Source organism: Apiospora hydei (genome assembly GCF_038363865.1).
Source record: "Apiospora hydei strain CBS 114990 chromosome Unknown utg000007l_segment0_segment0, whole genome shotgun sequence".
NCBI classification, from domain to species: domain Eukaryota; kingdom Fungi; phylum Ascomycota; class Sordariomycetes; order Amphisphaeriales; family Apiosporaceae; genus Apiospora; species Apiospora hydei.
In genome coordinates this window covers 537909-560230 of record NW_027117366.1, presented here as the reverse complement: position 1 = coordinate 560230, position 22322 = coordinate 537909, and the positions used below count along the sequence as shown (strand labels likewise).

Below are 22322 nucleotides of genomic sequence, written 5' to 3'. Positions count from 1 at the left end.
AGAAGGCATTATACCCTAATTATATATATATCCTCATAGACGTTAGGGACATAACGATATAACTCCTCTTCACCAAGCCCTCTTAACGCCAAAAACTCCGCCACCGAAATCAGCCCATGTGCCTGAGCCCCCGCCATAGCCCACGCGCCGGTCTCGGGGTGTCCAGTCTCGCGCCGTCGTCCTCAACCGTAGCCTCTTGGAATTCGAAACGCTCCGTGTCTTGTTCGATTAGCTGGCGGTGATCGTACGCGACGGTCAGGGGATCCGAGGCCAACTACTGACCCAGGAATGTATCCTTGATCGAGGAGTGGATGGCATTTTTCACCTTCAAGACGGGACTTTTGCCTCCATATGTCTATAGCCTTTCTTGTACCCCTTTTCCTCTGATCTAAACCTACGCCGTCTGTTACCCCAGCCAATCAAATTTGGGATGGCTCCCAGATCAGGAAATTGCCTGACTCGCTTGCAACAATAGCCGGAAACAGTCAGCCAAAATGTGATCCGGCACCGACGCACAACTAATCATACTAAATCAACCCTTACAGAGTATATATGAGGACTAAATTCGGACATAATCCAACCCCTTTTTATCCACGAATTTATTTCAGCACCAAGCATCGCCGCTCCTGACCGTGTCCGGCCCAACCGCCACAGAAGAAGTCTGTGTCCAGGATCCCGTACTCCAGATGCAAACGACCCAGTCGTCCGGTCCGGACACCATGCCCTCGACAACGTCTTCCGGGAACCAGAACGTCGCGATGCTATTATCGGCCTTCCACTGCGTGGTCGAGACCACATGCACCGTATCCTCCGACCCGGGCCGTCCGGCCTTCTGGAGTTTGGCCTTGAGGAACGAGTCGGACTCCGCCGACTCGTCGTCGTCGAGCAAGGCCTCACGCAGGTTACCCTCGATCGGCACGTCGCCGTTCACGGTACGGTTCCAGAACACCAGGACCGAGGACTTGGTATCAATGTCGGGCAAGTTAATAGCACGGGCCGCCGAGGCAGACAAGTCTTCGCTGATGCTGGTGAACAGTATCTGAAACTGTCGGATCTTGCGCGGATCTGGCAGTTGCTCTTCGACGGCCTTCTGGAGAAGGAGGCCGAAAGGTAGCAAGCGGCGCCATAATGACAGCAGCATCCTGTATTCAGTGGCAAAGGGCCTCATGGAGATGGGCTTGGGTGAGTGGAGCTTCTTGGCGGCGGCGGCGTCCGTGACGGGTTCTCGGGGCGGCCTGGCGGTGCTCGAGACTTCGCCGTTGGCAAGATCGTTGAGGATATTGGAAAGCCAGGAGGCGGGGTAGCCCATCTTGAACAGGTGCACAACGAGTCGGAACAGAGTGATGAGGTTGAGGGGCCTCAGTACACGGCTCTCGAAGTCACGAACCCATGGGAAGGGCAAGCACAGCCGAAAGTACATCGCATGCAGCCAGTGTTCCACGTTGCGGCGAGGCATCAGTTTCGACTACTCGAGGGCTTTGCTGGACTGGCGCATCCACTTCATGGAGAAGACCATGATCGCCCCCATGCCTCCGACGAGCGAGCCATCCAGCGCCTTTTCCACTTGAGAACACTCCGGCACGAGCGAAGTGGAGAAGGTGTTCTCAATCTTCGCACGGCCGGCAAGCAGCAGGCTGTCGACGAGGAACGAGTCATGCGTGGCCCATACTCTGGTGTTGCGCAAGACGTTGGAGGTCACTGCCGAAGTCTTCTTGGGGCGCAATACCGGCAGTGCGTAAAGAAAGGTGGCCATGGCCCCTCCCACGTAGTCGGGGATGTTGCTCATGTGGATCCGGTCAAATGTGTCGGGAAAGTTGGACGCAGCCGAGGATTTGGAGTGTTCCTCGCTCCGCAGCAAGCCCTGCTCAGCACTCTCGAAGTAGTTGACCATGTCGCCAATCACGATTTCGAACGTCGTCTGGTCTGGGAACTTGCCCAGTGCCTTTGCGACACAGCCGAAAAAGCCCTCGAGGTGCGGCAGTACACCGCTCACTTTCTTGCCGAGGGTACCAGGGGGAAGATTGCCCCAAAGGAGTGACGCAGTCTTGTGAGGGGTGAAGTCCAGCAACGGATCGGGGTTACCACCCCGCTTCGATTCCCATTCGAAGTCGACTAGAGTCATGTTCGGCTTCCATTGCTCTTGGAAATAGTGGTCCAGTTTTCGCTTGTTGCCTGGGGTACGCTTCTTACGGTACTCCTTGAGCAGTTCGACAAGTCGGTCCTCGTGCTCCTTGATGAGATGCGTGGGCGGGAGCATCACACCTAGATCCTCGTATTCGACAACATCCGGGCTTCCGGCCTGGCAACCTGCAGGTGCGCCACTGTCCGACTCCGGGCCCTGTCCAAGTGTTCGCTTTGTTTTGCCAGCAAGGAGGTTGATCTGTGTTCGAGTGAGGAATTCTGAGGTACTGTACCAGTCCGAAGGTTCTTTCTGCCAGTTTTGTAGATGGGAACCGATCAATACCCGGTCTGCATTGCTGACGTAGAATTTTGTTATGACCGGTGAGTCCTCAACCTGCAGTTCCCTTAGAAGGTCTTTGATAGCCATTTGCACCCGAGAGTAGGCCCATCCCGGCATTGTCGATGCTGTATATAGGTAGCTAAGTGCGACCAGCGTTTCCGATGCCCTTGCACTCGATTCTTGTCGCGTATCAAGAAGCAGGCGGAACATGAGGAAGTCCCGGGCAAATACGGCGGGCTTGATGTCGAGGAGGGCGAAGTGGAACTTCTTGGACATAAGCGATGGGTTGGACGCAGTCAGGGAGCCAATCGTGATGAGCGTCGCAAAAAGGTTCCGGGCATCCCCAATACCGGCAAAGAGGAAGGAGTAGTCGTCTTGGTTGGAGTTGGCCATTTCTTGGTTGAACTCGGGTTCGGGGTCATCGTGGCCCACTGAGTAATACTCCGGCTCGTCTTGTCTGGAGAGATGGGTAAATATGATGGTATCGTATATCCAGTAGGGGGCAGTACTTACAATGCGAACTTGAGCCGTGACAGCCTGTCCAACAACTGACTCCGATGCTTTGCTGGATCGGGGAACAGCTGATCCGACGCTTCCACGGCTTGTATCGACTGCTCAATCTGCCGCTTGTCTTCACTGTCGTCCAGGTTCGTGCCAACCGCCTTGGCTGCCTGGGTAGGTCTCCGAGAAAGCATATACGACTTGCCCATCCGCACACGGACCTTCTGCTCGAGATCAGGATCAGGATTGGCTTGCAAGAGTTTCAAGACCTTCTCGCAAAAGATGGCGGCGCCCATGTAATTACCCATCTCATATTTGACGGCGGACGCATTGGACAGTGGCCGAGGGTCCGTCGGTGCAAGGCGTATTGCCTGGTTATATGCAGCCTCCGCTAGGAGATTCGGTCAGCAATGCGTATGGTGTACGACGTGTGTGTAACCCACCTTGGATCAAGTCGCCTGATTTGTAGAAGGCATTACCGCGTTCGCGCGCCGCCAATGCGGCCTGCACGGCATCAGGTGCCTCGCTTGCCATGGTCAGATCGGCTTGGAAACGAATGGGACAACTGATCGCTGCCAATGAAGCAATGCCAGGGATGGTGTTGTAGTTGGAAGTGCTCAGGGGTTACATACACCAGCAGCCCCTCCTCAACAGTCGTGTGATGTGAAATGTCGTTGAATTAGAGTGGGGCTCGGCAAGATCCGAAGCCAAAAATAGAGTCCACACTATGCGCCGGGGAATCGTACATCCGTCCGCCCGCTAATAAACTATAGCCACCAATTATCAAGAGATGTTCCAGCTTTGATCTGTCATGTCGGTATCAGCTTCCATACAGTTGCATTTTTTAAAAGCTTCTGAAAGACACCTGCCGACCATGAAATGTATGCAATTAACGCCCTCGCCGAGAAATTGTGGTAGGGTAGTATGCCCTTCATTCCTTCTTTCCTAGGGGCATAGACCCTATACAGAAAGGTGAGATCTTAGGCGGTCTGCTGTACTCTATATTCACGTCGGATTCGAGGGTATAGTAGTGGTGATCATTGTAAAAGCATGGAAGCAGATCTACCGGCATGTATTGCCAGCCTACATACTCCTCTGTGCAACCCTCGACAGGAGGACACTTGTAGTCGTCAATCGACGAGTGGTCGACGAAATCTCCGTCGATGAGCGCTACCACCAGCATAGGTGCGGGATCGGAATACGTCTCGGTGGGCTTGGCTGCGGCTTGGGCGTCTACCGTGTCCAGACAGTCTTGGTCGACGTGAAGGCAATATGTGAAGCGCGGCAGGCGCAGGGTGGCTTCGTAGGGCATGCGGGGAATGTACTTTGATAGTTCGGGTGCTGTCCTCCAGACCGTGTTCTGATCGCGCCAATTGACAAAGCGCTGCCGGACTCGCAGCTTCGACGCGGCTCGCAGATCCATCTCATCCTCGACCACGATCCACCGCGCGTACTGTTCCATGAACTCGCACTTGTAGGACACGAGCTTCTCGTGTATGGCGGCTCGGAAGTACTTCATGTACCGGTCCCAGGCCTCATCGTTGCCGTACGCGCAGCGGTAAATGACGAAACCCCACTCCTCGAAGCCTGTCCGGTGCATCTCTCGACATGTGTCGCCCATAAGGCCCTTCCAGTTGGCTGGTTCAGATAGCTCCGAGCTACCGCCAGGCGGCGTAGATGTAGACATGAAGGCTGAAGACGATCTGGGCGTATTGTGACCCGGATGGTGAGGTTGCGCTCTGGTCTCAGAAACCACGGAAATTCGTCCGGCCGAGAGTAAGGGTCGGGTGCAAGAGCAGTAGGAACGCGACCACAACTTCCCCCAGGGCGTTGTTCCCTTCAGCCCAAGCCTTGGCAACGATGAATATGGTATCAGGGCCATGGCGATTTGATATGTTACAAGTCTTCCAAGCTTGAGTGAAAGAGGCAATGCACTCGATTAAATAGACGAATCAGCTGCGGGGTACTCACACCCATCAACAGAATCGTATGTTGTCCCCCATATTAATCACCAAAAGGCCTCCCCCTGCAAGAGTCCCAGCTAAACTTCGTTGGTCCATAAGTCGGAGTAGTGGGACGATAACATGTCACATGGAAGGAAACGATAACGTAGGTCGTTTAGTCCGGCGGTCTCTTGTTTGTCACCAAAGTGTAACCACACAAGTTGCGATAAAAACAACACTCGGTGGCGTCTTTGCACCCTCAGACAGTAAACATACTTTGAAAAGTACGTACTTATACTTATCATATTTTCCAATCCGACGCAACGCCCGTTATTGGTGGCCAAGTTCGCTATGTCGCTCCTAAAGTGACGCCAGTGCCGACCACTTGGCTTTTTTCACGGTACGAGTGTCGGTGGTTATACTATAGGCCTGCTATCTAAGACGTGAGACAATTCTCCCGTGGGAGCGTGTATATACGTGTAGTTATGATATACAGCTTCTACATACAATAGAAAACGAACCTTGGGTTCTAGACGCCGTGGGCAAATAAACTACAGACAACATGGATCTTGTCATTATGAGCAAAAGCAGCATTGACTGTGCAGCAGCACCGAGAAGCAACTTTACCCAAAGTGTGCCAGCTCAACTACGATATGTACAAATTCGATTCCAGACATTTGACGGCAGAGTTTGATATTCCCAAACCGGTCTGTAGCTCCTCAGGGTTACGCTTCAAATGCATAGGACAGCTGTGGGAGTATGTAGCAGCACAATGACTGCATTTAGTACAACTACGCAATGGGGCTCTCGGTGGCGGTTTCTGATGCAATCTTGGCTTCAAACCGCAGGAGGTTGTGTCAAACATTATTATACTACATGTCCATCTTATTGAGCGGGAATAGAATATTTGGACAAGGAATCTGGTTTATGACGCTCAAAGTAATAACCTGTGTCGTTTAGTTTCTAGATTTGTTAAAGAAGATGCATGATGAGGGGGAGCAGGGTCGTGATTCACTTGATTTATCAGAAACCATATCACGTTGACAAAGATATGAAGCATTCAAAGCAACCTCAGGAGTAGCAGAGTATTCTATTTAAAGACCGTTTGGTGTTCCCACATGCCTCTATCCTCTGTAAAACATATCTCAAGCTTTGCAACCACCAAGCCAAGAACAAAACATCAAGTTTCTAGAAACCTAAGAACCACCAAAAACAGCCAGCCGCGCCCACACGGATCCAAGCAAACCGCAAAGATGTATGGCTACCCCTACCAAGGCGCCGGCCACACCAACGCGTTCGTGGACCCCTATGCACACCAAGGGAGCGCCTACGAATTCGTCTTCAACAGCGCACCGAGCCATCCGGATTATGGCTGGCCACGGCAATACAACGGGTACGCGGGGCAGCCGGTTGTGCGATACAACCCTCAGCGTTACGAGGGCTCTCTCGAGAGCCGGGGCGTGCCGCAGTTCCCTAGCGTTTACCCAGGAATCTGGTAAAGGCCACCACCTCGTGTACGGCGATGGGATATCCAGGAGGCACTACCATGCAGGACAGACAGCTGGGATATCTCCATAGTGTCTACGTATAGATTTACAGGAGTTAAAATCCAAGATACAGGCCGACCAAATCTAATCATGTCCATAACTGACTATACCTTCTACTTGCATTGGTAAAAACTCCTGCAGGTACATAAACTCCATGGAGTGAAGAGACCAAAGGCACCGAAACCAAGATTAAGAAATATCAAGTTCCTAACTTTAGAGCTCAGCTACATGAGTATACGAGTAAGAAGTCACTGCATGTCACAATCTGTTTTCTGGTTACTGGTACGGAGCCGTCTTTGGTCATACGGTGCCGGATTTGATTATTTTGAGTGACGACATTCATAACTGCCTAAATCCGGTCAAGTGCACGCTTTCAAGGCCGTCTCGTCGGATTTCAACTGTGCATACCCAACAGACTCCCTCCACAGCATACTCTGCTTATCAGGGTCCCTGGCCTCAGGACACATCTCCGACCTCGCCGACCCATCAAAATACAGCCCCTTTACCGGCCCCGTCTCAAAGCCGGCGGCCAGAACGTCTCGAGCCGACTTTTGCGTCGTGCGGAGAGGCCCGTTGGGCGACAGCCGCACCATCAAGCCGGCGAGAAGCGGCATGAGGATCTTGCCCAGCAAGACGCGCATGGCCCAGGGGCCCCGTCGGGTCAGGTTGCTGGGCATGCTGCCCGGATCGACGCCGAGGACGGATATCCTGTTCAATATGGGATCCGCATCAAGCTGACGCTGTAATTCTGGGCTTTTGATATTTGTTTAGTTTGTTAGGGTTCAAAAAGAGCGAAATGGATGGAAGGAGTCGCAATTCAAAGGCATACATACATCATCATGGCTTCGCACATCTTGGACGCGCCGTACCGTCGGAACCCGGCGCACCACGACGGGTCGTCCGCGGTGGTGCTCCACGTGCCCTTGGCCACGGGCTCGGTGCTGTCTTGGAATATCATCTTCCATTTCGGGTCACTAAACTGGCCTCCCGAGTTGTTCTGCTGGGCGTACGGACTGGAGGCAACTCAGGAGCTGATTAGCATAGTGTCCCCAGATATAAAGGGGTAACGTGGAGGGGAGCGGAAACCCTGACTTACTCATGGGCCAGACTCCCCACAACCACGACCTTGCCCGCCTCGCGATCCATACTCTGCAAAAGCAGCAGGGCCAAGAGCCAATGTCCCAAGTAGTTGGTCATAAAGGTCATATCGAAGCCATCATCGGTCCAGGTCTGCGTAGTGAACTCCTGCCACCCGGCGTTCAGTATGAGCACGCGAACAGGCGGGATCTCGCCCGACGCCACGGCTGCGTTGAACTTGGCCGCAAACTCGCGCACGTTGGCCAGACCCGAGAGATCGAGCGACATGATGTCTTGCTTGTGCGGCGGATGAGGGGCATTTTGTCGTGTGTTGTCCAGAATGTCTTTCAGCCCCGCGGCCGCGGACGCGTTCCTCACGGTATAGACGCCGTGGTATGCGGCAAACTCTGGCGACGAAACGATGCCGGAGACAATCGCACGACCGAGGCTGCCATTGGCGCCGGTAAGAAGAATGGTGCCCCTTGAGGTAGACATCTCGGCGGGGGCCTGGAGGAAGCGTTGGTGGTTTTTTCTTTCTACGACGGACAAGGAGGGAAACAGGAATGGGACACATCCGGAGCAAACAAATGTCGGTTAAATGCGCGCGGTGGGGCATCTCCTTTTTGGTTTTCTGCCGCCAAGGGGTAGTATTTGCCCACCCCGTCTGTCTCTTGCTCTGCATCCCACAAAACCGGAGGGACATTGCACTTTTGTATCAGTGACCGGAGGATCAAAGGATATCATCCCTGACTGTCAGCACTAGTAGATAAAAAAGGTGCCGTGCCGCAAAAGTGGATCATCACTCATCCGTGTGCTGTCAAGTTGTAGTGATTCAGAGTATATGACGGATGATTATGGCTGGACTGCGACGAGTAGGGCTTGTTCCTTTCTCGAATAATGCTGGGTGAACTCCAGAGCCGCCAACATGGGTCGCGATTTGATATGTGCGACCCCTCTTCATATTCTATCATCGATACTTCTGTTCGTGACCTTTTGCAACAGCTCATCAAGCGACTTTTCAGTTGGCATCATTGAGTTCATTGGATTCTCATCCTTGAATACCCGGTCTTTGCTAACCTTGAAAATCTCCTCTTCAGCCCAGGGATGGGAACAGACTGGAAGCAAGTGCAGGCCTATTGTGTCGGGTGGTGATACGGGTGACCCAAGTTCGGCTTTGTCCCTTGTCTACCAGCCTATACCATGTTGATAACTGGCCCCAAGAGGCCCGCAATGTTTGTCCGAAGTGATCTTGTGTCGCTTTACTCGGTGTTAGTAATATGAGCCGCTCTCAGCATGGAATCCCAGTTCACGTCGGGTAACAAGTGCCATTGATGCTCGGCTTCCACTATCTGGGCCTGAAAGCGGTTCTGGGGGCGAGACCCATCCACTTCTAAAGCCCGAAGAGCTCCCATGGGTCCTTAAGTCGAGTTATAATAGTCGGTAAATCTCTCGATTGGAGATCACGTCCGCCTGAAAGGATGTGCCTCCGTGTTGAGTACATAGTCGTCCAGGCTGATGACATCCGGGGGTGAAAAAATCAAATAGAAGTATTTGAGCGTTTCCGCCAACCAGAAACTCTGCAACGCCATGTTAGCTTGTCCCCCAGAGCGCGTCGTGTATACGATAACTTACCTCCATCGAGTCATCCTTCCTCGTCTCGCCCTCCACCGTAACATCCGCAATAGCCGAGTACGCGTACTCCGTCCTCGTCGACTTCATGATGCCCTGGAACATATCCCAAGCCACATCCCGGAGCTCCTCGTTGCCGGTGACCCTGTACAGTATAAAGATGCTCTCGATGGCCTCAGGCCGCAGGATGTACCGCGGGTCCCGCGCATTAATGAAGCCGGAGGGCAACCTCGCGTTACCGCCACCCTCGTTCCCCCACCGCGCCTCGTCCCACTCGCAGTCTTCATCGCTAGGGGCGCATTTGATCAGGTTGAATATCTCCGGCATCACGCCCGTCGGAAACGCGGCGTATGCCCACCCGCACCCCCGGGCGAGGCCTTCGCCAATCTTAAGGTGCTCCTTAATGCCGAAGATCTTGCCGCCGAGGAGGAACATGCCACCGGCAAAACAGGACAGGTGCTGCCCCTCGGCTATTAGATGCGGCCCCGCCTCATCGTGGACGTATACGGTCCCGGCAAAGAGAATGGACGGATCTGTCGGCTGCCGCTTGATCATGGGGCTGAAGATGATACGATCGGAAATGATCTCCATGGAGCGGCGGTACATCTTCTCGTACGACTCGGAGCCCTCCCGGCCGCTCAGGAGCACGAACATCTTGGGTAGGTACTCATATAGAGAGTCGGCGAGCGCACCGATCGTAAAGGTGTTATCGTTGAGAACGCTCTGGCTCGCAAAGTTGATCTGGGAAGGCCACATGCCGGGGAGGAGCGACTTCTCCTGGGTGCTCTCTAGAAAATCCCGTATACGGTCAATGGCGTCGTAATACTTGTCCTCTCCTGTTAGTTGCGCCAGGCGGGTAAACTCCAGCGACATGGAAGTAGGCGCTGCGCTGGGGTCATGTGTCCTGATTGAGGTCAGCTTTTTGAAAAAGGACTATGCAAGAATGTTTCCTCTCATGGAGTCATACCCGGCCTTTTGAATACCGTTCTTAGCATTCTCAAAAGTGAGCCAGAACCCAGGCATCCTGTTGGGCGTATCAAAGGCCATATACAGCATATCCCCCCAGCTCAACAGCCTTCGCCAGCAACGCCGGCTCCCCACTCAAATCGTACGCACTCAGCAGCCCTCCGAGATGCCGGATCGTCGTCTCGAACAGATTCACCCCCGACTCCTCCGTCTTGCTGAAGTCGATATCCACCGCGGCCTGCGCCGCGACGTAAAAAGTCCTCTTTCAGCCCCATCATCCACAGCGTGTCGAGCGCGTCGACCATGGTGGCCGCCCACCCGCCGAACGGGTTCTTGGCCGCCGCGGTCACGGGCGTGAGCTCGTCCTCGAGCCAGGCAAACCGCTTGTAGCTCTCCCACGAGCGGACGAAGGCGTCCTTGACCGCGAGGCGGCGCGCCTCGGTCACGGCGCCGTTGTTGCGCGCATGGTGGGTCCCAAAGTTGTGCTGGACCCGGGGCAGCTGGACGGGACGGCCCCTCGGCAGCGGCGCCAGCGATTCGACCGGGTACCACTGCTCCGCGGCGGACCAATTGAAGCCGGAGGAGGGGGTGAAATGGAGCCTCGGCTTCGGCTGCTTATGGGTTGCTGTTTGGTGTGATGACGGCGGCTCGGGCACGGAGTACTCGAGGCCGAAGAGCAGGAAGAGAGTGACGCCCAATGCCAGCAGAGGCGCGGCACGCGACCGCCTTATGACAGCCATTGATGATGAACAAGAGAAGAGAGAGCGCGAAAGAGAGGAAACGAACGACTGAGCAATGAACGGCAAAGTACGTGTACGTAATCTACATGGAAGATAGAGGCAAGAGTTTCTCGCCCAGGGACGGTGATTCTGGCGGACAGTGAACGGAGAACGTGGAAACCAAATTTACTTCCATCGTCGTCAAAAAGATGAAACCCCACGACGACGGGAGCAGAGTCGGGTGAAACAGAAACGACGTCAATCGCTGCTGGCACAGGCTAACAGCAAGTCTCTAGCGCCAACGCGCGTTTTGGGGATTGATATTCAGGGCTGGTGGGGGTTGGCGGCCAGGACACCCCTGCGAGTAATCAAGTTGGCCAGTCGGATTTGCATTACCCCTGGCTGACCTGTCCTTTCCCCATGGAAATAAGCATAACCAACGCCTTGGCGGACCTGGGCGTCGCGGCTGCCTCAAGTCGCCAAACGGTTGGAAGTTTTCCAGCTTTAGATTTTCAGGCGGCAAAACCAACAGCACTCGGATGCGACCTTAACTCTCGGAAGGGCGCGCTCTGGGCCTCTCTCAGTACTCTCTCGTGTTGGTCGTCTCAATGGCCTCGACCCGGCCAGTTTGATGATGATGGGTTGAGAGCCTTCCTCATTTAACGCCGGTATCGATGGGATTCAAGCATCACATAGAACTCCATGACTCGTAGCTCATAAACATCCAGCATTCTGCGCAGTCTGTATTGGGCATTATGCTGTCTCTGCTTGCCGGCAACTTTAACGCACAGGCGAGGCGGGTGCAGATAGGTAAGGTTAACTGTTAACCCAAAATCAGAGACACATCAATCTCGTGGTGGTAGTGCTCCATTAGGTTGACTTGGCAGAATGTGGATACGAGATCTACAAGAAATCTTGATTCCATCCACGCAGCAATTCGGCTTGTTTTAGTAAACATGCCCAATGCTCCCTGTTCGTTCACGTCTCAGGGCGCTGTCTTTTCTGTGCCTTTTTGCCGCCTCAAACAGGACTGCGTGATGAGCGACTTTTGAATATCTGCCATCTGACGGGTAGGCTATGACGAGGACAGAAGTACGGCTTCGAGATGACGAAGTGTACGAGCCGTAGCCACAGCGCTACTCAACTAATCAGTTTTGCCCCACGTCATTGCCGCTGTCAAATGGAACCGTAAACAAAAACCGATGATCTGCATTGGGATCAATTGTCGTGTATAATTTTTATTGAGCTCTTGTGGGCGCCATGAAAAACACATTTGTCCTTGGTTCGATACTACGTGACACATACGTGATGTTATGTAACAGGCATTGAACACGGGCTCAACTTTATTCGAATATATCGAGAGCCCAGAACACCGCACCCGTCAGCCTTTACCGCCTATCATTGATGGACATCTTCAAGCCAAACCGTGGCAAAGACTCAGTGGCGTCAAGAATAATAGAGATTGCCGCTCTCTCGGTTTTCTGTAAGCTGCTTGAGTCGGGTCTGCGGGAATGTCCTGCTGCATCGGACGTATCCAACAGCATTGGTAGATTTTGGGTACTGTCCCACATCGAGCTGTTAACCGAAAGCGCAATATACTCCATGGTAATTATTTGACCTGACATTGTCGTTTGGCCCGCGTGATTGGTGGGACCGAGGCAACTGGAGAACACTCCCCCATAATGTATTGCAAAATCTCGGGAGTACAGCTTGTGCATTCGTATAACCGGGTTCGATCAAGTCGGGGAGATGGAACAGAGCGCAGCGACAGCAGGTCCGCAAAGTAGACCCCGATGTTCCGGACCCGATGACTTTTGCCGCGAGTCAAGCCAACGAACAGAAAACTCCTGGCCCGAGCCCGCCGTCCTCAACCTGTGTAAATCGCGTGCCCGAAGCTCATGTTCATGCCCCGCTTCCGCCTGTCTGTTCGTTCAATCATATGCTCGTTCCGTTGTCTTTCGTCATTGTTTGCTTCAAGATTGCTCAATCTGCTTCCGTAGCTCCCGCTCCTTCTGCAGCACCTGAAGCTCCAACCGCTCAACGCTATACTTCAGCGCCTCCTTCTTCTGCCTTACGACGCGCGCCCTCAGCCTAGCCTCCTCGCCCAGCTGCGTCGTGCTGATTTTCGTAGCGCCGCGCTTCTTGTTCTTGTTCTTCGTGCTGGCCCTTCCGCGGTACTCGCCAAAGGACTCGTGGTCGTCGTCGTCGTAGCCGTAGTCGCCGCTTGACGCCAGGCGGCCCTGCTGCAGCTCGGCGCGCGCCTTGAGGGACTCGATGCGCCGCTCGACGCGGTCGATGTGGGAGTCGGCGCGGTCGAGCAGGATGGAGATGGCCGGGCCGATCTCGTCGCGCAGCGAGGCCTCGGCGGCGGCGAGGGTGGGTTGCGGGATGAGTTCGTAGTGCTAGAAAGCGGGCAAGTGGAGGTTCTAGCGGTCAGCTATCGTTGCGCCCTCAAGCTAAAGTGACTCTTATGACAGTTGTCTCGTCACCCGGGATGGACTTGGAAGGACGTAGAGTCAGACGCAATACTTACGCGAACGGTCTTTAGGACGCCCACCAGACGTGGGAAGTCGGCGACGCCGGTGCCCAGAGTCGAGACGGAGCCTTCGAGGTGCGAGAGCGAGCCGCGCAGGGCGCTCACGCAGTCGCCGTAGGTAGCCATCTTGCGATGTACTGGATGAGGCCAATCGTGTTCTCAGCCGTCGTGGTTGGTCACCCGCCTCGCACCGATTGGGCTGAGTGGTGGGCCGTCAGAGGAAATGCGCACTTGGACTGGTGAGATGGGAGTGTTGCATGTTTACATTTTGGCATCAGCTGCGGCGTGTTTGGGAAAGTTGGCGGGGCAGGCCTAGCGGGGTTTCGTCACTTTGCCCGGGACCTACTGCCCCACTACAGCTTCACTTTGTCCCCTAGGGTGTTTTCATACGTACCTCTCTTGCTTCAGCAATTCAATATGTCACAATCGGTAACTCTGGAGCCCAGGAAATCATTTTGAAAAGATCGCAAATTTGCATTGATTATCATATCTCAAATCTCATGGTCAGGGCTTACCCAGATATGTTAGCTATCTAGGGTATGTATGTCCTATGCACCTTCCGTGATAGATGCATTGAAATCGTGCCGTCAAGTCGCCTAACCACAATTAGGCCCTGTTGCGCCTGCCTCGGGCACCCAATCTAAATCAGCGACATATGTCCTTGCCATATCGCCTGTTCGCCCCCCTAAGCTTCTTGGCTTCGCTTCAGGCCCTGCAACTTCTCCAGCCAGTACTGGCATCCGGCGTCGTCCTCTCGGAGATGCTCCGTCTCGGGGCCAATGAGGCACCGCTCAATGTCCAGGGCCTTTTCGGCATACTCGATGGCCTCGTCCAGGTCGTCGAGCCACAGGCTCAACTGGGAGCAGGCTCGGTATCTGTCGCGCACCATTTCCGTTAGTTCCAGGTATTCTTATTACCGCAGAGTTGTATGTAGCAGGAGTTGCTGCGCCATGCACCACTTACGTTTTGGCGAGCTCCATGGTGACAAGCCCTTCCGATATCATCAGCTTAGCGAGCTGGTTCGCTATATCCAATGCCTCTCCCCGGTTTTTCAACGGGTCCAGTTCCATAATCCTGGGGACATGCGTATTCCCTTGCTCATAACTTGTGAGCAAGAGCTGCAAAATGCTCATCTTGACACGTCCCATCTCCTTGGCCGGGTCGCGGCAGGCCTCGCAGGCGCACTCGAAACCCCAGTTCGCCTCCAGTTGCTCAGCTCGCTTGGTCCGGCCCTCGTAGGTGAGCGGCAGGTACGAGATGAAGATCTGCTCGTCCGGCTCGATCTCCCGGCTGACGTGGACGGTGAAGCGCTGGATCGTCTCGTTCCATCCGTACCGGGCGTTGGGGACGCAGGAGTGGTTGATGCGGCTGAACAAAGCGAAGACGCCCCGACCCACCTTGCCGTCCAAGGTGATGCCCGAAGAGTTAGTGATGAAGACGCCGAAGCGTCGCAGCGTCTTCTTGCGCGACTCCTGTCGCTTCTTGCCCTTGAGCTCCTGGCCGTTGGCATCGGTGGCCGAGTTCTCGTTGTACCACTTCGCGATGGCGGGTCTGTCCTCTCCCTTGAACACCTGCGGATTGCAGTGGAGTTGGCTGAGGGTCTCGATCTCGTCCTTCGATAGCCGGGCCAATTGGGTACAGAAACGTTTGGCGAGTTCTGCCCTGTACACGGGGTCGATCATCTGAATGATGGCTTTTTCCGAGAGTACGCGAGTGCCTCGCGGAACCTTCTGGAGTTGCGAACAGACCAACACCCATTGTGTCAGTCTTGCGTACCTCGACCATCACGTCGGGCTGCTCGATTGTATCAGAGCTGGATTGCGACATTGCAATACTCTCGTCGCCAGATTCCGGAGATGTCGAGTCTACAGGGAAAAGAGCCATCCTGGTCCTCCATGGGTAGCTGCTCCATGTGGCTGGCAGATTCCATATCGGCTGATGATTGAGGATGAGCTGTTGATGTGTCCGTGATTGATGCTGTGTTCACGTTGTCTGTGTTGGTTTCCATTATGTAGAGATCGAGTGTGTGAGAAATAATGAGGGGATCAGAATGCACACGTTGCTAAGATTGGGAGATGAAATATTACCAGCTAAGTTATATTGAACGCATTTCCATGTCCAATCCCTCAATAAGTAGTTGCCAACGCATTAGATATTCCTGAGGGTGATTGTTATCAAGGGCCAGGACGCTCTATTGAAGAGCTGCTATGTCCCCAGGGTGGCATTCAAGGCAAACAACCACAATCGGCATAATAATGACAAACAACCAGTCCACCTGCATCTTCTAAGCTGCCACAGGCAACAACAAACAAGTCTTCCATAAATATATCAATAACCAAGAATCTCCAAACAACGGGTCGTTAAACGAATGCCTTCCTGCATTTCAGTTGTTCGATATGGCAATCATTTGCTACCCCGAATACTTGGCTATTTCAGCCGGTCGGTGTGTTCTAGCGTATTGGCCACACAACTCGAGACTTAGACTTGACTTGGGATCTTGCAACCCGATTTCTCCAGGAAACTCGAGCAGATAATTTTCATTGAAGACTGTCGTCGAGAAAGTCAAAGATGGATTTCCTGGTGACCCTCAGCCGACTTAAACCTTTGAAACAGAGTCATAACCCCAAATGTTTCTTCCTTTGTCAATTTTCCAACTTGGATAACTAGGTCAAGAAGTTCAAGACATATCAGACAACAAGGAATAGCACGCTCTGGTTCATGCTAGATATAACATGTCGCTTAACAACCCACAGTAGGAATACTGGCGAACTTGAGGCCGGAGTAATAAGTGTTACACGATGCCAAGCATGTTATTCATTACGAGAAGCCCCTTTTGGTATAATGAACTATTCCATTCCATTCATGATTACACAGGCTACGATAGAAGAACAGGTCGTCCTTGACTATATTTTTCAATATGTTATGTACGGCATATATACCTAGCCAAAGCAGTCTGCTCCAGGGAAACACACGAGTGGCACCTTGGTAACACCCTCCTAAGCTTGTCATTCTCAGCCCCTATCGAGACCGCCCCTACAATACCAACCTCACCATGAACATCGAATACACCCACACCGAAGGCGCCCCCACCGACCCCTTCGAGGTCGCCGTCATGGAAGCCGGCTACAAATGGGTCCGCACCAACTCCATCGTCGCGACCCGCCCCGGCGAGTTCGAGCCCGACCTCCCCATCGACTGCCTCAACTCCCACAAGCACTCGGGCCACAACACCCACCTGATCGTCGAGGGCGACCTGACCTTCGAGATCGAGAAGGACTACTACGACGCGGCCAAATTCAAGCGCAAGAGAGTCGCTCCAGCCACCAAAACGGCCACCCTGGACGCCGCGGACCCGGACGGGCGGAAGGAGCTCTTCGCGGCGCGCGAACACCGATACAAGGCTACTTCGGAGTCGGGCTGCAGCTTTGTTGAAGGTCACCAGTGCTTGAGCCCCACCACCGCCGAGCGGTTCATCGCTCGGGGCACGCTGCGCGCCGTCCCTCTTCCACCAAAGAGCAAGACGAAGGGCGACGAAACGACCTTGCCGGATCAAGATGAGATCCGAGACCTGCTTCGCACGGCGAAATGGTATCCCAGCGGAGTCCCTGGCCTCGATAATACTTTGAAACCAGAGATGCTCTGGGAAGAAGATCCCAGGGAAGAAGTTGAAAAACCAAGGACGCTCAGAAACGGCAAAATCAGACCGGAGTTGAATCCCAAGAAGAGCAAAACCAGTTCGAAGGGGGAGAAAGCTATGGATAAGCCCGGAATTGGCAAGCGCAACCATAGCACCACGACTACCTCTGCCAACGCGAAGAAGATGCTGGCCGACTGGTTCAAGCGGGAATGGAAAGACTTCAATCGCAACAGCCATCGCGAGCCCAACTCTGTTCGTTACGATGATCTGTATCACTACGACGACAGCGACCAGGAGGAAGATGGCGATAGCACGGAATCTGAAGACGTTCGTGAGGACGAGCCTATAGAACAGGCAGAGAAACCTGAGAAGGAAACTGAAGACGATTCAAAGACTACGGATGTGGAGGATGACGATATGTTTGAGATGGAAGAGGTTTAGGGCTTCTAAATTCGTCCGACTTGCCATAAGATCGTCGTGGAAACGTTTGTGCTAACCCTGCTAATGTTTTGTGCCAACAGCTGTATCCTTCACTTGAATTTGGGTTAGCCGGTGATACTCAGGGGGTACGTGGCACTCTGGTACATTTTATTTACCACTCAGTCGAAGAGATCCTGAACTGGGGAGTTAGAAATTGGGTGTGGGATTCAGATCATAGACAAAATTGGATAGACATCAACGGCTCTCCACGCCCTTGGTATTAGGAAAGAGGCAAACTTGCTAGTACATATAGTTGGGCTCATTCGGGTTTGCCTTACAAGGCTTGGTATGACATTCACTGGAATGCGCCTCTGTCAGACTATACACCCTCCTAATATTCCTCAATTTTGGTTCCTTCGGTTACCGCTGCCGAATCTCACAAGACGGTGTGGCGCCCTTCATAACATGCTTATAATACTAATCGAGCTAAGTGTTTCAGGGTGGATATTAGTCTACGAATCACAGCTCTGGGCGTCACCTAGCCTTATTCTGAAACTAAAAATAGTATCCTTGGCAGCAAGACTTTCCTTTTTTCCACACTCAGCCGCAGCAATTGGGGGCATTGCAGGGCTGCAGGGGGCGACTGCAGCTTCAATGCCATTGGCCGATGGGCACACCTGCGATCACTACAATCGCCCGACCCCCACCTCCTTTTGGTGGGCTGGACACGACAGGCAGGCAGTGAGACGGAGCCTTGTCTGCTAGTCGTTAGTAAAATAGCCGCTCCCTCCACCGATCAGTGAAGTCCGTTTCCCTTGTTAGTTTGGATACTAAAACTACCTAGTTGTCCAACCACTCGGGTTTCTGAGCGGCAGGATTTCCTGTGACTACTAGTTCTATATGCTGGAGCCGCGTATCAGCTGAGTTCCCAGTATCATTACCTCTGTTTTGCCTATCATGAGTCCGCAGTCGAAACCACAGATGTCCATGAGAAGCGAACCCGTCGAATACACCAGCCAGTTTCAGCAATATGAGCCTGGCCACGTTTTCCCGGCTCCCGAGTATGAGCTCCTCTCTCGGTCACAAGACGGCGATTCCGTCAAAGCCGCCACCAAGGAGCGCCAACGTTGTTGTTCCCGATCCCCGGCCTGGCTCCTCGAGATCCTCGCCATCGCCGCGAGCGTCGGCTGCATGATCGGCGTCGTCGTGATCCTGGCGCAGATGAAGGACCGGCCCTTGGCCGAATGGACCGTCGTCCTCAACCTGAACTCGTCCATCGCCGTGCTCATCACGGCGCTCAAGTCGACCGCCATGCTGGCCGTCGCGTCCTGCATCTCGCAGAACAAGTGGCAGTTCTTCAAGAGGCGGCGCGCGCGGCTGCAGCAGCTCGACACCTTCGACGAGGCGAGCCGCGGGCCCTCGGCGCTTGCCGGCTGCTGTGGTCGCTGCGGTGCCGGTTCGATATCGCGCTCGTCGGGGCCGTGATTACCATCGTCGTCTTGGGCGTCGACACGTTCGCGCAGCAGGTCATCAAGTTCGAGCAGCGCGTTGATCCGGTCGAAAATAACGGCACGGCGTTGTTCATGGTCACTAATACGTACGACGGCGGCGCGAGGTCGCGTGAACAGTCCAACATTCCCACGGTGGCTAAAGGTTAGTAGTATGAGCTGAATAATCTAGGATGAAAACGGAGTACTGACAATGCGTCATCTTTCAAGCTTCCACCGTGGACACAGCTATGCAAGGCGCCATATACCGCGGCTTGTATAACACGGCATCGTCTCAGCCGTTCAACTGCTCGTCGCAGTGTGTCTGGCCCAGCATAGCCCGCTCCCTTGGCTTCGCGAGCCAATGCGAGGACGTCACCGCCAAGTCCCTGTCCACATTGAAGCACACTTCCTTCTCCAATGGGACGCACAGTCAACAGGTGGTCACGCCAGGCAACATCACGCTGAACTACATGAACTCGCCCTCGTCGTTCAACCCCGTCATCGTCGTAGCCGCCAAAGACCTGACGCCGAAGCGGTTTAATGCCGGTACGGTGTACACGCCCGAATTCGTTCGCGTGGGGATCCTCCGGATGCGGGACACCATCACAGACGAGCACGACTATTGGTTCCTGGGCGCCAATGTAACCGAGATCTTCGAATGCACTGTACGGTTCACGACATACGAGTACTCGGATATCAGGACTGCCGGAAGTAAGCTGGCAATCGGCAACACGAAAGAAACAGGCCTCGGGCTGGGATACAAATACGACATGGATACGAGGAAGAATAGGTGGTTTGCCGTCTTCAACCAAACCCAAAACATGTCGCCCTTCACCATTGGCACAGCCGACATGGGCGCCCTCGCGGACTTCTATACCACCAACCGGTTCAGCGGCAGCATCTTTGACGGCGAATCGCCGCCGGCGTCCTCAGGCATGGGGACGGCGTTCTTGAAGGGCAACATCCCCGCCGTGTTTGATAATATGGCGCAAAGTATGACGGACCACTTACGATCCGGGTACAGCAACGTTCAACCGGTCAGCGGCAAGACGCTCGTCTCGGTGACGATTGTACGCGTGTACTGGGTCTGGCTCAGCCTGCCTCTCGGGGTGCTGGCCTTGGCGGTGTTGCTGCTGGTGGCCACCATATGGAGCTCGTGGGGCAGTCGCGATCAATTGTGGAAGTCCTCGGTTGTGGCCGCGTTGTACCACAACGTCGCGGCTGGGACGGGGTCGGGCGGCGTGCTCTACACCGACCTTCAAAGTATGAAGCATTTGGACAAGTTGGCTGAGGAAACAAGTTTGATTTATTCGTAGAATCGCTGGTCAGATACATAGATATTATGGTTGGTAGTCTGGGTTCTTTTCATTGTCGGATGTAGGTGCTAAAAGTGCCTATGCTATACGACCAAACGCAATAAACCATCCCAAACCACATTTCGGGTGAGACTTACTTCTTGCTCTTTTCTCATCAACTAGCCTGCCTTTACGGTATCGGGAATGGTGTGCAGGCACATTCTGACTTTGTCGTCTCGCTTTGCGGCTCACCACCCTACCGGCTAATCCGGACCGTATAAATTCTTCTTGTGCGTGATACACTCGATCACTCGGTATCCCAATGACGTCTTCTTCTATCTGTAGAAAGGTTGCCAGTGCATGCCATACAATTCATAGGGATGAGACAGCAAAGGATTCACCTTAGTAGCATAGCAGAATAGCAACAGCAGCAACGACAATGACAGCAAGGATGGTCATAGAGAACACGACACGTTCTGCTGCGACTTGCTGCGCGGGTGGCGTAAGTTGCGGCAGTCGATGGCCGTAGGAGAGAAAGTAATCCGCGATATGACGAAAGTCGTTCATGTCGAGGTCTCTGCAGAGACGACTTGGTTCAGGACCGAGCTTTCCGTACGCGGTGATGGGACCGCGCCAGTCATGATAGTCGCCCTGTTGCGTGGCTATGATTGATGCCACACTCTTGTTTCGCGCGGACCCGTCCACCAGGAAAGTGTCTCAGAATGATATCGTAATGGCGTTATCGAGCATCTTTTTCGACACTGGATTGAATTGCAGTTTAGCCTGCTCGATGTGGCATCCTGCGCCGACAAGCGCGACTGTGTCGGGACACTGATATCGGTAGCCACTTGCAGTGAATCCAGCGGAACTGCGGTTCCTTATTGTTTGGTAAGAACACTATGGTTCGGAAGTGCTCCTCGGTTGGGCGGCTTGAAGCGTTGAAAGTTGCGAAAGACCCGCAGAGAAGCCCATGGACAGGCCAGTCGATGCGCTGGCATGTTTTAGAGCAATAGAATGCGCTGTTGCATCTTAAGCAGCGTGGGGAGTCTTGCTTTTCGCACACGATGCATGGTCCCAAGCTAGCGGAACTCATTTCGTGAGATGATGTCGGATGAGTAGAATGATCGAAGGCGAATGCGGCTTGGGTTGAGTCGACAAGGTCACGAAGGTGTGGTCATTGCTAGAAAGAAGGACTTGAGTTGATGAAATCCGTTTGTGTAATTGTTTTTTGGGAGCTTTAATGTCACCCTGCAAACGGCAACCTGCATTGGCGCGTTTGCATTTTCGGTTACCCCCGTAACCTGTCACCTCGGGTCGTTACACAGACTTGCCTACTTAGCTAACAGCAGTTTACGGTGGAAGGTGTTAACCCAAAGTAAGTAACCAAGGTACGTTGAAATGGGCAAGCCCATGATACAGAGTCGCTTGTTTCCTGGATATCTGGCCAGGGCTAGGTTCAGACGAGATTCGATCAATCAACGTGCCAACGTCAAGACCTCAGGTAAACTTAACCTGAGCCCAAACCTAACTTGTTCGCGCAAAGTATGCATGTACTAATATTTGAGCCTGCCTCTGCATCGGCAGTGTCCTACTTGTGTTGAAAGCTCAAGTACGCTCGTGCCCTCGTAGTCTAACTCAACCTCACAACAGCTTTGATGGATCGAAAGCCGCGCTGGAGCTCAAGAAGTACGACGCCAATGACAGAGGCTCGGACTGGGAAACACGACTACACTGGGCTGCCTCTCTGGGCCGATTGCAGATGGTCGGACTCTAAGCGTCTACGTCTTCTCTCGAAACATGCGATATCAACGGCGACACAGCACTGTTCCATGTCGTGGAAACGAAGGAGGCTGGGTTCAGCAACCGGGCAAGTTGGTGAAGGAAACAAGCTTGATTTACTTGTAGACTTGTGAGTATGAGATCAACTGGGCAAAGGCAGCATTCACATCGGCGTAATACAGCAGAAAATACAGATAAAAATATCAATTACCATCTAAGCTTGCGCTTGTCGTGCTCCGAGTGGCACTCATCTCGTTGCCCAGGTGCATATCCATAGCTAAACAGTGCGTCGCACCATGACAGGGTCCTAACCATCCTCCCT

General features: G+C 53.6%; 12 protein-coding genes across 12 annotated transcripts; 4 read left to right on the top strand and 8 right to left on the bottom strand.

The window, feature by feature from the left end:
* Window positions 1–604: 604 nt before the first annotated feature.
* On the bottom strand, window positions 605–1456 carry PG997_009242 (uncharacterized protein; the record flags this gene model as incomplete). Its single annotated transcript, XM_066813557.1, has 1 exon — window positions 605–1456. One exon carries the CDS (start codon window positions 1454–1456, stop codon window positions 605–607), a length of 852 nt encoding a protein of 283 aa, XP_066665519.1.
* Window positions 1457–1465: 9 nt separating this feature from the next.
* Window positions 1466–3270, bottom strand: PG997_009241 (uncharacterized protein; the record flags this gene model as incomplete). Its single annotated transcript, XM_066813556.1, has 2 exons — window positions 1466–2918; window positions 2975–3270. 2 exons carry the CDS (start codon window positions 3268–3270, stop codon window positions 1466–1468), a joined length of 1749 nt encoding a protein of 582 aa, XP_066665518.1.
* Window positions 3271–3893: 623 nt separating this feature from the next.
* On the bottom strand, window positions 3894–4649 carry PG997_009240 (uncharacterized protein; the record flags this gene model as incomplete). The annotated part of the gene is made up of 1 exon (XM_066813555.1): window positions 3894–4649. One exon carries the CDS (start codon window positions 4647–4649, stop codon window positions 3894–3896), a length of 756 nt encoding a protein of 251 aa, XP_066665517.1.
* A 1509-nt stretch (window positions 4650–6158) lies between these two features.
* On the top strand, window positions 6159–6404 carry PG997_009239 (uncharacterized protein; the record flags this gene model as incomplete). Its single annotated transcript, XM_066813554.1, has 1 exon — window positions 6159–6404. The coding sequence occupies one exon, from the start codon at window positions 6159–6161 to the stop codon at window positions 6402–6404; it is 246 nt and encodes an 81-aa protein (XP_066665516.1).
* A 407-nt stretch (window positions 6405–6811) lies between these two features.
* On the bottom strand, window positions 6812–8024 carry PG997_009238 (short-chain dehydrogenase; the record flags this gene model as incomplete). The annotated part of the gene is made up of 3 exons (XM_066813553.1): window positions 6812–7205; window positions 7286–7465; window positions 7549–8024. 3 exons carry the CDS (start codon window positions 8022–8024, stop codon window positions 6812–6814), a joined length of 1050 nt encoding a protein of 349 aa, XP_066665515.1.
* Window positions 8025–8919: 895 nt separating this feature from the next.
* PG997_009237 (Mannosyl-oligosaccharide 1-2-alpha-mannosidase MNS1) lies at window positions 8920–10864 on the bottom strand (the record flags this gene model as incomplete). The annotated part of the gene is made up of 5 exons (XM_066813552.1): window positions 8920–8946; window positions 9029–9106; window positions 9162–10062; window positions 10126–10182; window positions 10275–10864. 5 exons carry the CDS (start codon window positions 10862–10864, stop codon window positions 8920–8922), a joined length of 1653 nt encoding a protein of 550 aa, XP_066665514.1.
* A 1952-nt stretch (window positions 10865–12816) lies between these two features.
* Window positions 12817–13505, bottom strand: PG997_009236 (uncharacterized protein; the record flags this gene model as incomplete). The annotated part of the gene is made up of 2 exons (XM_066813551.1): window positions 12817–13245; window positions 13377–13505. The coding sequence occupies 2 exons, from the start codon at window positions 13503–13505 to the stop codon at window positions 12817–12819; spliced, it is 558 nt and encodes a 185-aa protein (XP_066665513.1).
* A 559-nt stretch (window positions 13506–14064) lies between these two features.
* PG997_009235 (uncharacterized protein) lies at window positions 14065–15061 on the bottom strand (the record flags this gene model as incomplete). The annotated part of the gene is made up of 2 exons (XM_066813550.1): window positions 14065–14254; window positions 14343–15061. The coding sequence occupies 2 exons, from the start codon at window positions 15059–15061 to the stop codon at window positions 14065–14067; spliced, it is 909 nt and encodes a 302-aa protein (XP_066665512.1).
* A 1370-nt stretch (window positions 15062–16431) lies between these two features.
* PG997_009234 (uncharacterized protein) lies at window positions 16432–17457 on the top strand (the record flags this gene model as incomplete). Its single annotated transcript, XM_066813549.1, has 1 exon — window positions 16432–17457. The coding sequence occupies one exon, from the start codon at window positions 16432–16434 to the stop codon at window positions 17455–17457; it is 1026 nt and encodes a 341-aa protein (XP_066665511.1).
* Window positions 17458–18393: 936 nt separating this feature from the next.
* Window positions 18394–18921, top strand: PG997_009233 (uncharacterized protein; the record flags this gene model as incomplete). Its single annotated transcript, XM_066813548.1, has 1 exon — window positions 18394–18921. One exon carries the CDS (start codon window positions 18394–18396, stop codon window positions 18919–18921), a length of 528 nt encoding a protein of 175 aa, XP_066665510.1.
* A 253-nt stretch (window positions 18922–19174) lies between these two features.
* PG997_009232 (uncharacterized protein) lies at window positions 19175–20242 on the top strand (the record flags this gene model as incomplete). The annotated part of the gene is made up of 1 exon (XM_066813547.1): window positions 19175–20242. One exon carries the CDS (start codon window positions 19175–19177, stop codon window positions 20240–20242), a length of 1068 nt encoding a protein of 355 aa, XP_066665509.1.
* A 381-nt stretch (window positions 20243–20623) lies between these two features.
* Window positions 20624–21314, bottom strand: PG997_009231 (uncharacterized protein; the record flags this gene model as incomplete). The annotated part of the gene is made up of 2 exons (XM_066813546.1): window positions 20624–20937; window positions 21032–21314. 2 exons carry the CDS (start codon window positions 21312–21314, stop codon window positions 20624–20626), a joined length of 597 nt encoding a protein of 198 aa, XP_066665508.1.
* Window positions 21315–22322: the final 1008 nt, after the last annotated feature.